Source organism: Delphinus delphis, chromosome 8 (assembly GCF_949987515.2).
Source record: "Delphinus delphis chromosome 8, mDelDel1.2, whole genome shotgun sequence".
NCBI classification, from domain to species: Eukaryota; Metazoa; Chordata; class Mammalia; order Artiodactyla; family Delphinidae; genus Delphinus; species Delphinus delphis.
Genome location: NC_082690.1, coordinates 62,931,128 through 62,944,157, shown reverse-complemented (window position 1 = coordinate 62,944,157; position 13,030 = coordinate 62,931,128). Strand labels below are relative to the sequence as shown.

The window sequence follows — 13,030 nt, the reverse complement described above, 5'->3', positions numbered from 1 at the left end:
TCGTGCCCTGGTCCAGGAAGATCCCACATGCTGCGGAGCGGCTGGGCCCGTGAGCCGTGGCCGCTGAGCCTGCGCGCCCAGAGCCTGTGCTCCGCAACGGGAGAGGCCACAATAGTGAGAGGCCCACGTACCGTAAAAAAAAAAAAAAAAAAAAAAAAAGCCTTGGGGTCACCCTTAACTCCTCTTCTCTCACCACTCACCTCCATTCCATCAACAAATCCTAGTGCTGTATCTTCAAACTGATGTCCACTATCCCCTTTGTCTGGGTTACTAGAGTAAACCTGCTAACAAGATTCCCTGTCTTTACTCTTGAACTTCAACAGCATTTTCTCAACACAGCAGCCAGGGAGTTGCCGCTTCTCTGTTAAAACCCTTCTCGTTCAGAATAAAAACCAAAGTCCTTATAATGGTTTAGAAGGCCATACATGATCTTCCCCCTCCAACCGTTAACCGTATTTCTTGTCATTCTCTATCTTATTCACTCTGCACCAGTCACCCTGGAACTCAACTATTCCTTGCATCACATCAAGGACGCTCCTATCTCCTGACCTTTGCACTTGCTCTTCCCTCTGCTGTGAAGGCTATTCGCTGAGATTCACGAGTTTATGCCGGACATTGCCAATATACCAAACAACATAATGACACCTAACAGAAGGATTCTAATTGCTCTCTATGGAAAAGTGCTCACCCTCAGCTTAAAGATCCACATTTTACTTTCCATAGTTGGTACAGATGAAGGACTGGGTGAGGTATTCCAGTTCCAATTTATGACTTAGCCTCATCAAATTCTCTCTCAATACCAAGTTAGGGAAGACTAAGGACTGTACTCCTACATCAGAGCACTGCAACTACCTGGGCAAAGAATAACCTTTCTGATAGCCCACTGATTTGTGACCCAGGCTTATCCCACCACTGAAAAAATGAACAAACATCCTAGATGTGGTATCACTCTGCTGTCCACAGGGAATTATATCTGGTTTCTCCTTTCAAAACCAAAGTTCCTCAGTTGAGCTTGAGAAAACCTAGCTACCACTGGGTAGCCAGGGATGAACAATGGGCAGAAAAAGCTGAAACATGGCATTCATGTGGGTTCCTTTACAGAAAAGGAAGTCACGCATTTACAGAGACGACTCCCTAGGGACCCACATGCTAGGGCTGCTGCTAGGCATGGTTGTGCCGGGTCCCACTACACTGCAGCAGCAGCGCCATTCACAGCTTTGGGCGGTGCAGCTACTCCAACCACTCAGCTTTTAGGACTCGGAAGTTAAAGGCACTCTTGGCTTGGGCAACCAAACAGCTTTACAGGGATGCAGACAAATGCATCTGATGTAAGAGTTAATGTGGGCAAGGAGAGGAAGGAGGGAGATGAAGAGAGATGCTGGCCTGAGTTGCACTGCCCTGGAAGAGAGATGCTGGCCTGAGTCGCACTGCCCTGGAAGAGAGGGCACACTTTGGATGTGGGCTTCAGCCTCAGTTCCTCTGACCTTGCACTCACGGTCCCCCTCCCCACGCCTGCCTCGTGAACAGGCTACTGCCTGACCCAAATCAAAGATCACGAGGGTCATGGGGCTACCTCAAAGCCACTGTGCCCTAGTTTAAGAAAGCAGAGCAGTGCTTTCAGGAACTCAGAGAGCAGCACGGCATACTCTTTATCTGCGGCTATTTCTCAGCCAAGGAATCAGATGTGTCTTTTGTAAGGAGTCTTCTCCGTGATTCTTCCTCAAGGGCTTCCCAGTGCAGGGGCTGAGGAAAACTTTAGAACATGGGATCTAGCTCGAAGATTAAGAGGAGCAGAGGCACAAAATCAGCCAAAAGGATGTGGAGTGTTAAACATGCAACTCGGCGAGAGGCCTCATCCATCTTCTCTTGTAAAGCCAAAGAGGACCGCTCGTGTGCAGTAACAGTGGGAACTCCTGGCACAGTCAACAGGCAAAGCAGCGGCACGTTTCAACACTAACACTTCCTTCGGGTGAAGCAAGCTAGATGATTTCTTGTTCCTGCTGCTTAAGGACAGAACTTTCCCCAGTGAGGACACCATTCTGGGCCCCCAGTTCATGAATGAAGTGCTCTTATTCCTGTCTGCAGTCTGTGCAGCACATCAGTCCAGCAAGGAGGCGCACAAAGGCTGGGCATTAAACCTCCGGGGGAATCACTGGAAATCAACAATATTTCTTGACTTAATTCTCCACTTTGAAGTAACACATTAGTGATCATCCCATAAACTTAATTAATGTAACCACAGGCAATGCGGAGCAATAATCTTTCTTTTACAAAAAAAAACGCCTTTGAGTAGGGAAAATCTGATATAAACTTTTATTAGATGACTTCTCTTCACCCCACAGACCCATTTTGGATATACTATCAAGGAAATGCTATTGAAGTCAGGCTCAGTGTATACCTCTTTATGAATCAAATAATTCTCTAATTTATCCTTGGGTAAATGAATTTTTATATAATGGATTGGCTTAAAATGAGGTAAATTCATACTGGATACTTTGCACACCAACAGCTCATTTCCAATATTTATACACAGGAATATCAGGGGAAGGGCCCTTTTCTTACCCCAACTTTAACAATCCAACCACAACATGCTTTTTTTTTAGTACTCAGGTTGAGAGACTATTCGAGAAAATGATTCCTCATGGTGAGAAGAATCTCAAGTAAACATTTGGAAGGAATATGTCTTTCAGTAACCAGCAGTGGATGAGAAGATGTGGGAGACCCAGGACCCTCGGGGAAGGCAAACGGCTCCACTAAAACTCCCTCTTCCTATCTTAACTGGTCAAAGGCCAAAATAAATGAACTTTCCAAAGTTAGGAGCTTCGAAACTTTCACTAGGAATAACTGTAGGTGCACAAGCCATGACCCGTGAGCCCATTGACCTTCGTGTGCCCGGTGGCGGAATCTGGTTGAGCCGGGAGCCCAGGCCCAGGCCGCCTCCACGCCGAGAGACCCGGAGGGAACGGGTTCAGGCCCGGCTGTCCAGGACCCGGAGCTCTCAGTCCCCGGCCCAACGTCGGCTCCCGCCCCTCCCTTCTCACCCCAGACCAAGGACAGGAAATGGGCAATCCGGGAAGAGGATGGGGAGCGCCCGGTGGGATTCAACCGCAGCCCGGGGCCGTCCCCAACTCCCAACTTCCCAGAGTTTCCTCTGGCCTCGTCCCCCTTCCCATGGCTCGCGAGAGCGCCGCGGCCTCTCCTCGCCCGGAGCGCAGAGCCCGGGAAGTGGAGCTCGGAGCTCGGGAGCCGCCCCCAGGAGCCCCGGTGACAGAAGCGCAGGTGACGGGCGTGGTGCCTCCAACCCCGCGCCAGCCCACCCGGTCCCGGCCTCCATGCAGCAGCCTCCGCCGGGGTCCCTGCCCGGGTTCAGCATCAGGCCACCGTGCGCTAGTTCCTGGTGCCCTCCCCTAACTCGGTGGTCACCCGCCCTCCTCCCTCCAGTCCGTGTCGTTCTCCTGCCTCAGGGCCCGGTGCGGCCCCAACTCCCAGCCCGGGGCCCTCCGGTCGCGCCCGGCAGCGGCGGCGACACTCACCTGGGTCTCGGAGCCGGGGTCTGGCGCGGTCCCGCAGGTGGTAGATGAAATCCTGGCAGCTGTCGTGCTCCAGGGCCCCGCGGGCACAGAGCTCGGCCAGCAGCTGCAGCGCCTGGTGACAGAGCGCGTCCCTGGCCCCGGGCATCGCCCCCCCGCATCCTCGGACCGAGCCCGGCAGGCGGGCGCGGGAGACAACCCTCCGCCTGCCAGCTCAGAGCCGCCGCCTCCGGGCCGTCCGCGCTCGCCGCCAGGGACCCGCCGAGAAACGGCCCGAGCCCAAGCCCCAGCCCCAGCCGGCCCGGCCTCCCACCGGTTGCATGCAGCTCTTGGCCAGCCGGTCAGTCGGGCTTTCTTTCTCTCCCGCCCTGCCCCTCCGTCCCTCCCCCGGCAAGGAGGAGAGGCGGCGCCGCACAGCCCAACGCGCCTCTCTCCTAGCGCTCCGCCCGCCCCTCGTGGCCGCCGCGGGGCGGGGCGGGTCAGGGGTGCGCGCCAAGGGGTAGGATCCCGGCGGCCCCTGCCTGAGCGCCGGCGGGGGAAGGGGGGCGCTCGCGGGCTCCTAGAGGAGCGCGGGACTCGGCTCGGGACCTCGTGCTCAGGGCGACCACGCCCAGGTTTGGAGCGTGTGTGCGGGTGCGCGCCCTGTCCCGATGCAAACCCATACCCTCTCCCACCGCCCCTCGCCGCGGGAGTCCAAAACATGTTCTTGGGTGCGTTGAGCGAAACGTGCAGTCTGAACCACACCCGCCAGATCTGGAGAACCGAGTCCCGGCTTTGAACTTGAAAAGCGCAGTCTGGGCATAAGCCATGGGCCTAAAGATGCTACACGCCCAAATGCGGGGTCTGGGGCTGAGATTCTCCAACAAAGGAAACATTTCTCAACCGCAGGGCCTTTTCGACCACCTTGGTGATTTGGAAAAGGTGGAGACTCTCAGATCAGAACTAAGGTCAAATAAATGGCTCCTGAGAAAGACGCTGGGACTTACCTGGAGCTTCGTAGACCCTGGCTGGTCTTCTAAGCAACTGATTGGAAACCTGAGGATGGCCAGTTGATTCTCCAGCATCCACCAAGGAAGAGTAGCACAGAATCTGGAATGTTTGTAAGGGAACATAGGGCACCTCTCATACACCCACCTCTTCAGCCTTTCAGGCAATAAGCGTAGAGATAACCAGGAAATACTGAACTCGTGTGTGTGTGTGTGTGTGTGTGTGTGTGTGTGTGTGTGTGTGTGTGTGTGCGCGCACTGTGCCACAGATCTTTTAGCTATATAATCTCATTTAATTCCCTCGATAGCCCAGCAAGGTCTGTATAACTATTATGCTCATTTTACCAATGACAAACCTGAGACTCAGGAAAGTAGCACCTGTCCAAGTTCATAGGTGGGGAGGCAGGGAACCTTGACTGTTTTTTTTTTTTTTTTTTTTGCCTTTACTTAACACTATTGTCCTGCTCTAAAACAGAGTAGAATCTGTACAACTGACACTTTTAGCCGTAAGGCTGTGCTGTTGCTAGGGATATCTCATAGCAAATCATATTGTGCAGAAAGGTAGTTCAGAATGCCAAAGAGTGTTCACCCAACAGACAAGCTTTAGAATACTGCTGTACACGGCGCTGGGGCCTCAAGGACCCTACATTAGAATAGCAGAGAAAATGCAGAATTGTAAAGGTAAAGCTAACTTCAGAGAGTTGTGAAAAGGCAAGTAGGCTCTCTGCCCTAGGAAAACTAGGAGGGAAAATAAATTCACTGAGAGAGAGAGAGCCTTTGGAGGAGGTAGAGCAGAAGCTGGTCTTTTTTTTTTTTTAAACATCTTTATTGGAGTATAATTGCTTTACAATGTTGTGTTAGTTTCTGCCGTATAACAAAGTGAATCAGCTCTGTGTATACATATATCCCCATATCTCCCCTCCCTCTTGAGTCTCCCTCCCACCCTCCCTATCCCACTGCTCTAGGTGGTCACAAAGCACCGAGCTGAGCTGCTCTGTGCCATGCAGCTGAGAAGCTGGTCTTTGAAAGGAGGGAACTCTTAGAGAAGTGGGGGCGAGAGTGTGGATGCTATAGGGCTGGTGGAGTAATGGTGAGGAGGAGCAAATTTGAAAACCATTTCAGGTGTGAACTGACATGACTGCAGCTAATGGAATGAGAAAGAATGAAAGCCATAGAAGTTCCAAAAACTGACCTGGGTTATACGTGGTGAGCCCCTGATGACACTTAGAATTGCAAGCCCAGAGTTTTAGGACAGTTTTATTTTATTTAGGAGAGTTTTATTTTAACCAACAAAATGTGTGGAAGTGATATTCCAGTATCAGAATGGTGATTGGCAGGGACGTAGGAAAAGGAATCCTGGCGCACTGTTGGTGGGAATGTAAATTGAGGCAGCAACTATGGAACTATGGCTGTTCCTCAAAAAATTAGAAATAGAACTGCCGTATGATCCAGCTATCCCACTTCTGGGTATTTATCTGAAGGAAATGAAATCACTAACTTGAAGAAATATCTTCACCCCCATGTCCATTGCAGCATATTCAAAATAGCCAAGACATGGAAACAAACTAGGTGTCCATGAATGGATGAATGGATAGAGAAAATATTGTATATATATATATATACACACACACACACAGACACACACACTCATACACAATGGCATATTATTCAACCTTTTAAAAAGAAGAAAATCCTTCTTGATTTTCTATGTTTCTACGGTCTTCATAGAAACAGTAGAATGATGGTTGCTAGGGGTTAGGGATGGGTAAAATGGGGACATGTAGGTCAAAGGGTACAAATTCTGTTATAAAGATCCAATGTACACATGTTGACTGTACTGAGAGTAACTCTTAAACACTCTCACCACAAAAAAATAAAGTTTAATAAAAAGTTAAAAGGTGATGGATGTGTTAACTTGATCTTAACCTTGGTCATCATTTCAAGATGCATATGTATATCAAATCATCATGTACACTTTAAATATATACAATTTTATCTTTATTCCTCCATAAAGCTGGAAAAATAGAAGTCCCATAAGTCTTTCATGCCATTCTTAGACCATATTGTCACTCCTACTCCCAAGACCTAGATTCTGTACTTGGGAAGTGGTTTGGGATTCCTAATGGCAGAACTTCCTATTAATTGGCACTTTGTTTGATTCAGTTCCTTGCCAGGTAGTCGCCTTTAGCAAAAGAAAATAAGATTCAACTGGCATGACTTATTCTTAGTAAGCCCATGCTCTCTCCCAGCAATTACTCCCGTGAAATACTCACAAACCTCCTGCTTAATTATCCCAGACAGGGATTCATCCTCACACTTGCTCCAGAGCCTGAAGTATAATTCACTTGGACCAAGAGACAAACTGGGTTCGTGTTCCATAATAACCGCTCTCTCATCTTGGGCATCTGTCTCCTGTGAGCTTGGTCCTTCCCTGTTTGTAGTAAGCTTTTCCTGAGAGATGAAATGAAAGCAAATTTGGATTGTGTAACTCCACGTTGTCCACGTGTCTGCTATCATTGCACCAAGAAGCGGGTGGTTCTGCTTTCTCTTTATTCTTCCTTCCTAGGCTGTGTGGGTTCCTTCCCAGTTTTATGGTTGCCAATTACAAAGTTCTAATTCCAATTTCTTTGACTTTAAAGAAAGTAGAGATTTATTAGCTTTACTGTTTAACAGATACACCATAAAAGGATATACTGAATGGAACAGAAGGTGATGATCCGGGTCAGAGGACCTGGCACTCCTCTGCTTCTTAGTAGATACTCACGGTTCTCCATTTGTTCATCTTTCCAGAACAAGGCCAGAGGACAGAGCAGAGGTCAGATTTGCGCTGACTGAGAGAAACTTGGACCTCAGGACCTTCCCTCACCAAATAACTTTTTAAAAAATACATTTTGCATCCCTGGAGCTGCCTTTCAAAGTGGGTGATGTCGTTCACCCTGGACAGGTCTGGGAAACAGCTGGAGTCTCTCTGGATGCTGGAAAGAGAGAAGATGATGGAGTCCAAAATTGGCTAGACTGTGTCACAGGGGTCATGGAATGTCCAACTAGCTAAAGAAGTGCCAGAAGAAAAGATTCCAAATAACCCACACCTTTCCTTATTTTCCACAGCAAGCTTCCCTCCCTCCTCAGTGCTGAAAATGGATGAAGAGCAGGTTGACCTGCACTCAGGTGCCTGTTTATTAAGAGAAGAGGTGGACATGAATGTTTATGGGTAACCATATTAAGCTATTAAGCACTTAGAGTTTCAACAATCCCTTTCATTATCTTTGCTTAGCAACAAATAGCTTTGACAATAATCTCTGTGTATACACACACACAGAAACACAGAGACAGAGAAGCATCCATTTTATTGCCTCTAGCCTTATTCAGAAGATCATAAGAAGACCTCATGTTATTCTCAGCCCTCACTCTGTCCAAAGAGCCAGGCTTCAGGTTATTGGCTAAAGTGTTTAGTACTAAATCACATTTAATTAACCAGTCAATTCATCAAATGTCCTTTTTTTTTTCAAATGTCTATTGAGGGATCACTTAATGCAAGAGTTTTTTTGATACAACTTCTGGGTTGAATATTATATTTCCATATTGAAGCTTTCTTCTTCTATCTTGCATTCGTTATTCAAAACTTCACCCTTTTAGTACTGCTTATACTTTGAGTTATCCCCATTGCAAATTTTCTTGACTTTTCTCTCCCACCTCTAACCTATCTGCTCCTAATTTTCTTCTTCTCATTTTCTTTCCATAAATACACTCTGCAAAGCTTTTATCAGGAAAAGTAGACTTTGGAATTCTACAGGTCTGTTTGAACATTATCATGATAATTATCATATTCCTATTATTTTTACTATAGTTTTTTGAGTTCATGCTATGTGCCAAACACTCTTAAAAATGCTCTAAACAGAGAATGGACTTGAGGATATGGGGAGGGGGAAGGGTAAGCTGTGACAAAGTGAGAGAGAGGCATGGACATATATACACTATCAAACGTAAGGTAGACAGCTAGTGGGAAGCAGCCGCATAGCACAGGGAGATCAGCTCCGTGCTCTGTGACCACCTAGAGGGGTGGGATAGGTAGGGTGGGAGCGAGGGAGCCGCAAGAGGGAAGAGATATGGGGATATATGTATATGTATAGCTGATTCACTTTGTTATAAAGCAGAAACTAACACACCATTGTAAAGCAATTATACTCCAATAAAGATGTAAAACAAAACAAAACAAAACAAAACAAAAATGCTCTAAACAGATTAGCTCATATAATCTACATAACAACCTATGAGGAGAGTACTGTTATTAACTATCGCCGCTTTTCAACTGAGGTAGCATAAGCACAAAAATAAAGTAGTCTTCCTAAGGTCACACAGGTAATCAGTGGTAGTGATGGGCCATGTCACTCCTGAGCCCTGCCCACAACATTGCCCTCCTCTGCAGGTGGTTTCAGTGGGTCCAGGTGAGAGCACAGAGTCCACGTGCAGAAGCTGAATGGCCCAAGTCGCTGAAAGACCAGCACTGGCACTGTGCTTTCACCAACTCTGGTGGCTGCAATCAGATCTACACCTTGATTTTGTTTCCTGCATATGAGGATGGGTAGGTCTGATCAATCTATATTACATCCCATGTGGTCTTTCCAGACTGCCCATTTATAGCCAACATTTCTTGAGTACTTGCTCTGCACTACATAGTGTCTGCTGTGCTTTATATGTTTCTTTTAACTGAATCAACCATTTGAAATAGATATTGTTATTATCATCCTGACTTTTAGATGGGAACACAAACTCTGAGGCCTAAGTCACCTGATCAAGGTCACAGAGCTAGCAAATGATGGAATCAAGATTCAAATCCACATTATGGAGACTCCAAAAACTGAAATTTCATTATCACACAATATGCCTACCCATGAATTTCATATCAGAATTGCATGGCAGGATTTTTCAAGTTTTATATACATTCTTACAGCCGCTTATGATCCCCCTGGATGGCTGCAGGAAAACCAAATCCACACTCTAAAATGAATTATATAAGTTTACTAAATTTGAAGAGATTATAGTCGAAAACTTCCCTAACATGGGAAAGGAAATAGCCACCCAAGTCCAGGAGGCACAGAGAGTCCCATACAGGATAAACCCAAGGAGAAACACGCCAAGACACATAGTAATCAAATTGGCAAAAATTAAAGACAAAGAAAAAGTATTGAAAGCAGCAAGGGAAAAACAACAAATAACATACAAGGGAACTCCCATAAGGTTAACAGCTGATTTCTCAGCAGAAACTCTACAAGCCAGAAGGGAGTGGCATGATATACTTAAAGTGATGAAAGGGAAGAATCTACAACCAAGATTACTCTACCCGGCAAGGATCTCATTCAGATTCGATGGAGAAATCAAAAGCTTTACAGACAAGCAAAAGCTAAGAGAATTCAGCACCACCAAACCAGCTCTACAACAAATGCTAAAGGAACTTCTCTAAGTGGGAAACACAAGAGAAGAAAAGGACCTACAAAAACAAACCCAAAACAATTAAGAAAATGGTCATAGGAACATACACATCGATAATTACCTTAAACGTGAATGGATTAAATGCTCCAACCAAAAAACACAGGCTTGCTGAATGGATACAAAAACAAGACCCATATATATGCTGTCCACAAGTGAGGGGATGGAAAAAGATATTCCATGCAAATGGAAATCAAAAGAAAGCTGGAGTAGCAATACTCATATCAGATAAAATAGACTTTAAAATAAAGAATGTTACAAGAGACAAAGAAGGACACTACATAATGATCAAGGGATCAATCCAAGAAGAAGATATAACAATTATAAATACATATGCACCCAACATAGGAGCACCTCAATAATACATAAGGCAACTGCTAACAGCTGTAAAAGAGGAAATCAACAGTAACACAATAATAGTGGGGGACTTTAACACCTCACTTATAAAAAGGGACAGGTCAACCAAAATGAAAATAAATAAGGAAACAGAAGCTTTAAATGACACAATAGACCAGATAGATTTAATTGATACTTATAGGACATTCCATCCAAAAAAAGTAGATTACACTTTCTTCTCAACTGCAACAGAACATTCTCCAGGATAGATCACATCTTGGGTCACAAATCAAGCCTCAGTTAATTTAAGAAAATTGAAATCATATCCAGCATCTTTTCTGACCACAATGCTAGGAGATTAGAAATGAATTACAGGGAAAAAAACCTAAAAAACAAAAACACATGGAGGCTAAACAATACATTACTAAATAACCAAGAGATCACTGAAGAAATCAAAGAGGAAATCAAAAAATACCAAGAGACAAATGACAATGAAAACAAGACGATCCAAAACCTATGGGATGCAGCAAGAGCAGTTCTAAGAGGGAATTTTATAGGAATAAAATCCTACCTCAAGAAACAAGAAAAATCTCAAATAAACAATCTAACCTTACACCTAAAGGAAGTAGAGAAAAAAGAACAAACAAAACCCAAAGTTAGCAGAAGGAAAGAAATCATAAAAATCAGAGCAGAAATAAATGAAATAGAAACAAAGAAAACAATAGCAAAGATCAATAAAACTAAAAGCTGGTTCTTTGAGAAGATAAACAAAATTGATAAACCATTAGCCAGACTCACCAAGAAAAAGAGGGAGAGGACTCAAATCAATAAAATTAGAAGCGAAAAAGGAGAAGTTACAATAGACACCACAGAAACACAAAGCATCCTAAGAGACTACTACAAGCAACTCTATGCCAATAAAATGGACAACCTGGAAGAAATGGACAAATTCTTGGAAAGGGATAACCTTCCAGACTGAACCAGGAAGAAATAGAAAATATGAACAGACCAATCACAAGTAATGAAATTAAAACTGTGATTAAAAATCTTCCAACAAACAAAAGTCCAGGACCAGATGGCTTCACAGGTGAATTCTATCAAACATTTAGAGAAGAGCTAACACCCATCCTTCTCAAACCCTTCCAAGAAATTGCAGAGGAAGGAACACTCCCAAACTCATTCTATGAGGCCACCATCACCCTGATACCAAAACCAGACAAAGATACTAAAAAAAAAAGAAAATTATAGACCAATATCACTGATCAATATAGATGCAAAAATCCTCGACAAAATACTAGCAAACAGAATGCAACAACACATTAAAAGGATCATACACCATGATCAAGTGGGGTTTATCCCAGGGATGCAAGGATTTTTCAATATATGCAAATAAATCAATGTGATACACCATATTAACAAATTGAAGAATAAAAACCATATGATCGTCTCAATAGATGCAGAAAAAGCTTCTGACAAAATTCAACACCCATTTATGATAAAAACTCTCCAGAAAGTGGGCATAGAGGGAACCTACCTCAACATAATAAGGGCCATATACGACAAACCCACAGCAAACATCATTCTCAATGGTGAAAAACTGAAAGCATTTCCTCTAAGATCAGAAACAAGACAAGGATGTCCACTCTCACCACTATTATTCAACATAGTTTTGGAAGTCCTAGCCACAGCAGTCAGAGAAGAAAAACAAATAAAAGGAATACAAATTGGAAAAGAAGAAGTAAAACTGTCACTGTCTGCAGATGACATGATATTATACACAGAGAATCCTAAAGATGCCACCAGAAAACTACTGGAGCTAATCAATGAATTTGGTAAAGTTGCAGGATACAAAGTTAATGCACAGAAATCTCTTGCATTCCTATACACTAATTATGAAAAATCTGAAAGTGAAATTAAGGAAACACTCCCATTTACCATTGCAACAAAAGGAATAAAATACCTAGGAATAAACCTACCTAGGGAGAAAAAAGACCTGTATGCAGATAACTATAAGACACTGATGAAAGAAATTAAAGATGATACAGATGGAGAGATATACTATGTTCTTGCATTGGAAGAATCAATACTGTGAAAATGACTGTAATACCCAAAGCAATCTACAGATTCAATGCAATCCCTAACAAACTACCAATGGCATTTTTCACAGAACTAGAACAAAAAATCTTAAAATTTGTATGGAGACACAAAAGACCCCGAATAGCCAAAGCAGTCTTGAGGGAAAAAAACAGAGCTGGAGGAATCAGACTCCCTGACTTCAGACTACTACAAAGCTACATTAATCAAGACAGTATGGTACTGGCACAAAAACAGAAACACAGATCAATGGAACAAGATAGAAAGCCCAGAGATAAACCCACGCACCTATGGTCAACTAATCTATGACAAAAGAGGCAAGGATATACAATGGAGAAAAGACAGTCTCTTCAATAAGTGGTGCTGGGAAAACTGGACAGCTACATGTAAAAGAATGAAATTAGAACACTCCCTCACACCATACACAAAAATAAACTCAAAATGGGTTCGAGACGTGAATGTAAGACTGGACAGTATAAAACTCTTAGAGGAAAACATAGGAAAAACACTCTTTGACATAAATCACAGCAAGATCTTTTTTGATCCACTTCCTAGAGTAATGGAAATAAAAACAAAAATAAACAAATGGAACCTAAT

General features: G+C 44.2%; 1 protein-coding gene across 1 annotated transcript in view; it reads right to left on the bottom strand.

Annotated features, from left to right (window-relative positions):
- The window catches only part of SYT9 (synaptotagmin 9), a 183,756-nt gene extending 179,916 nt beyond the window's left edge, over positions 1-3,840 (bottom strand). The window contains exon 1 of the mRNA XM_060017302.1: positions 3,534-3,840. Within this exon, the coding sequence (XP_059873285.1) occupies positions 3,534-3,678 (145 nt within the window). The 5' untranslated portion in view covers positions 3,679-3,840. The remainder of the gene's footprint in view (positions 1-3,533) is intronic.
- Positions 3,841-13,030: the final 9,190 nt, after the last annotated feature.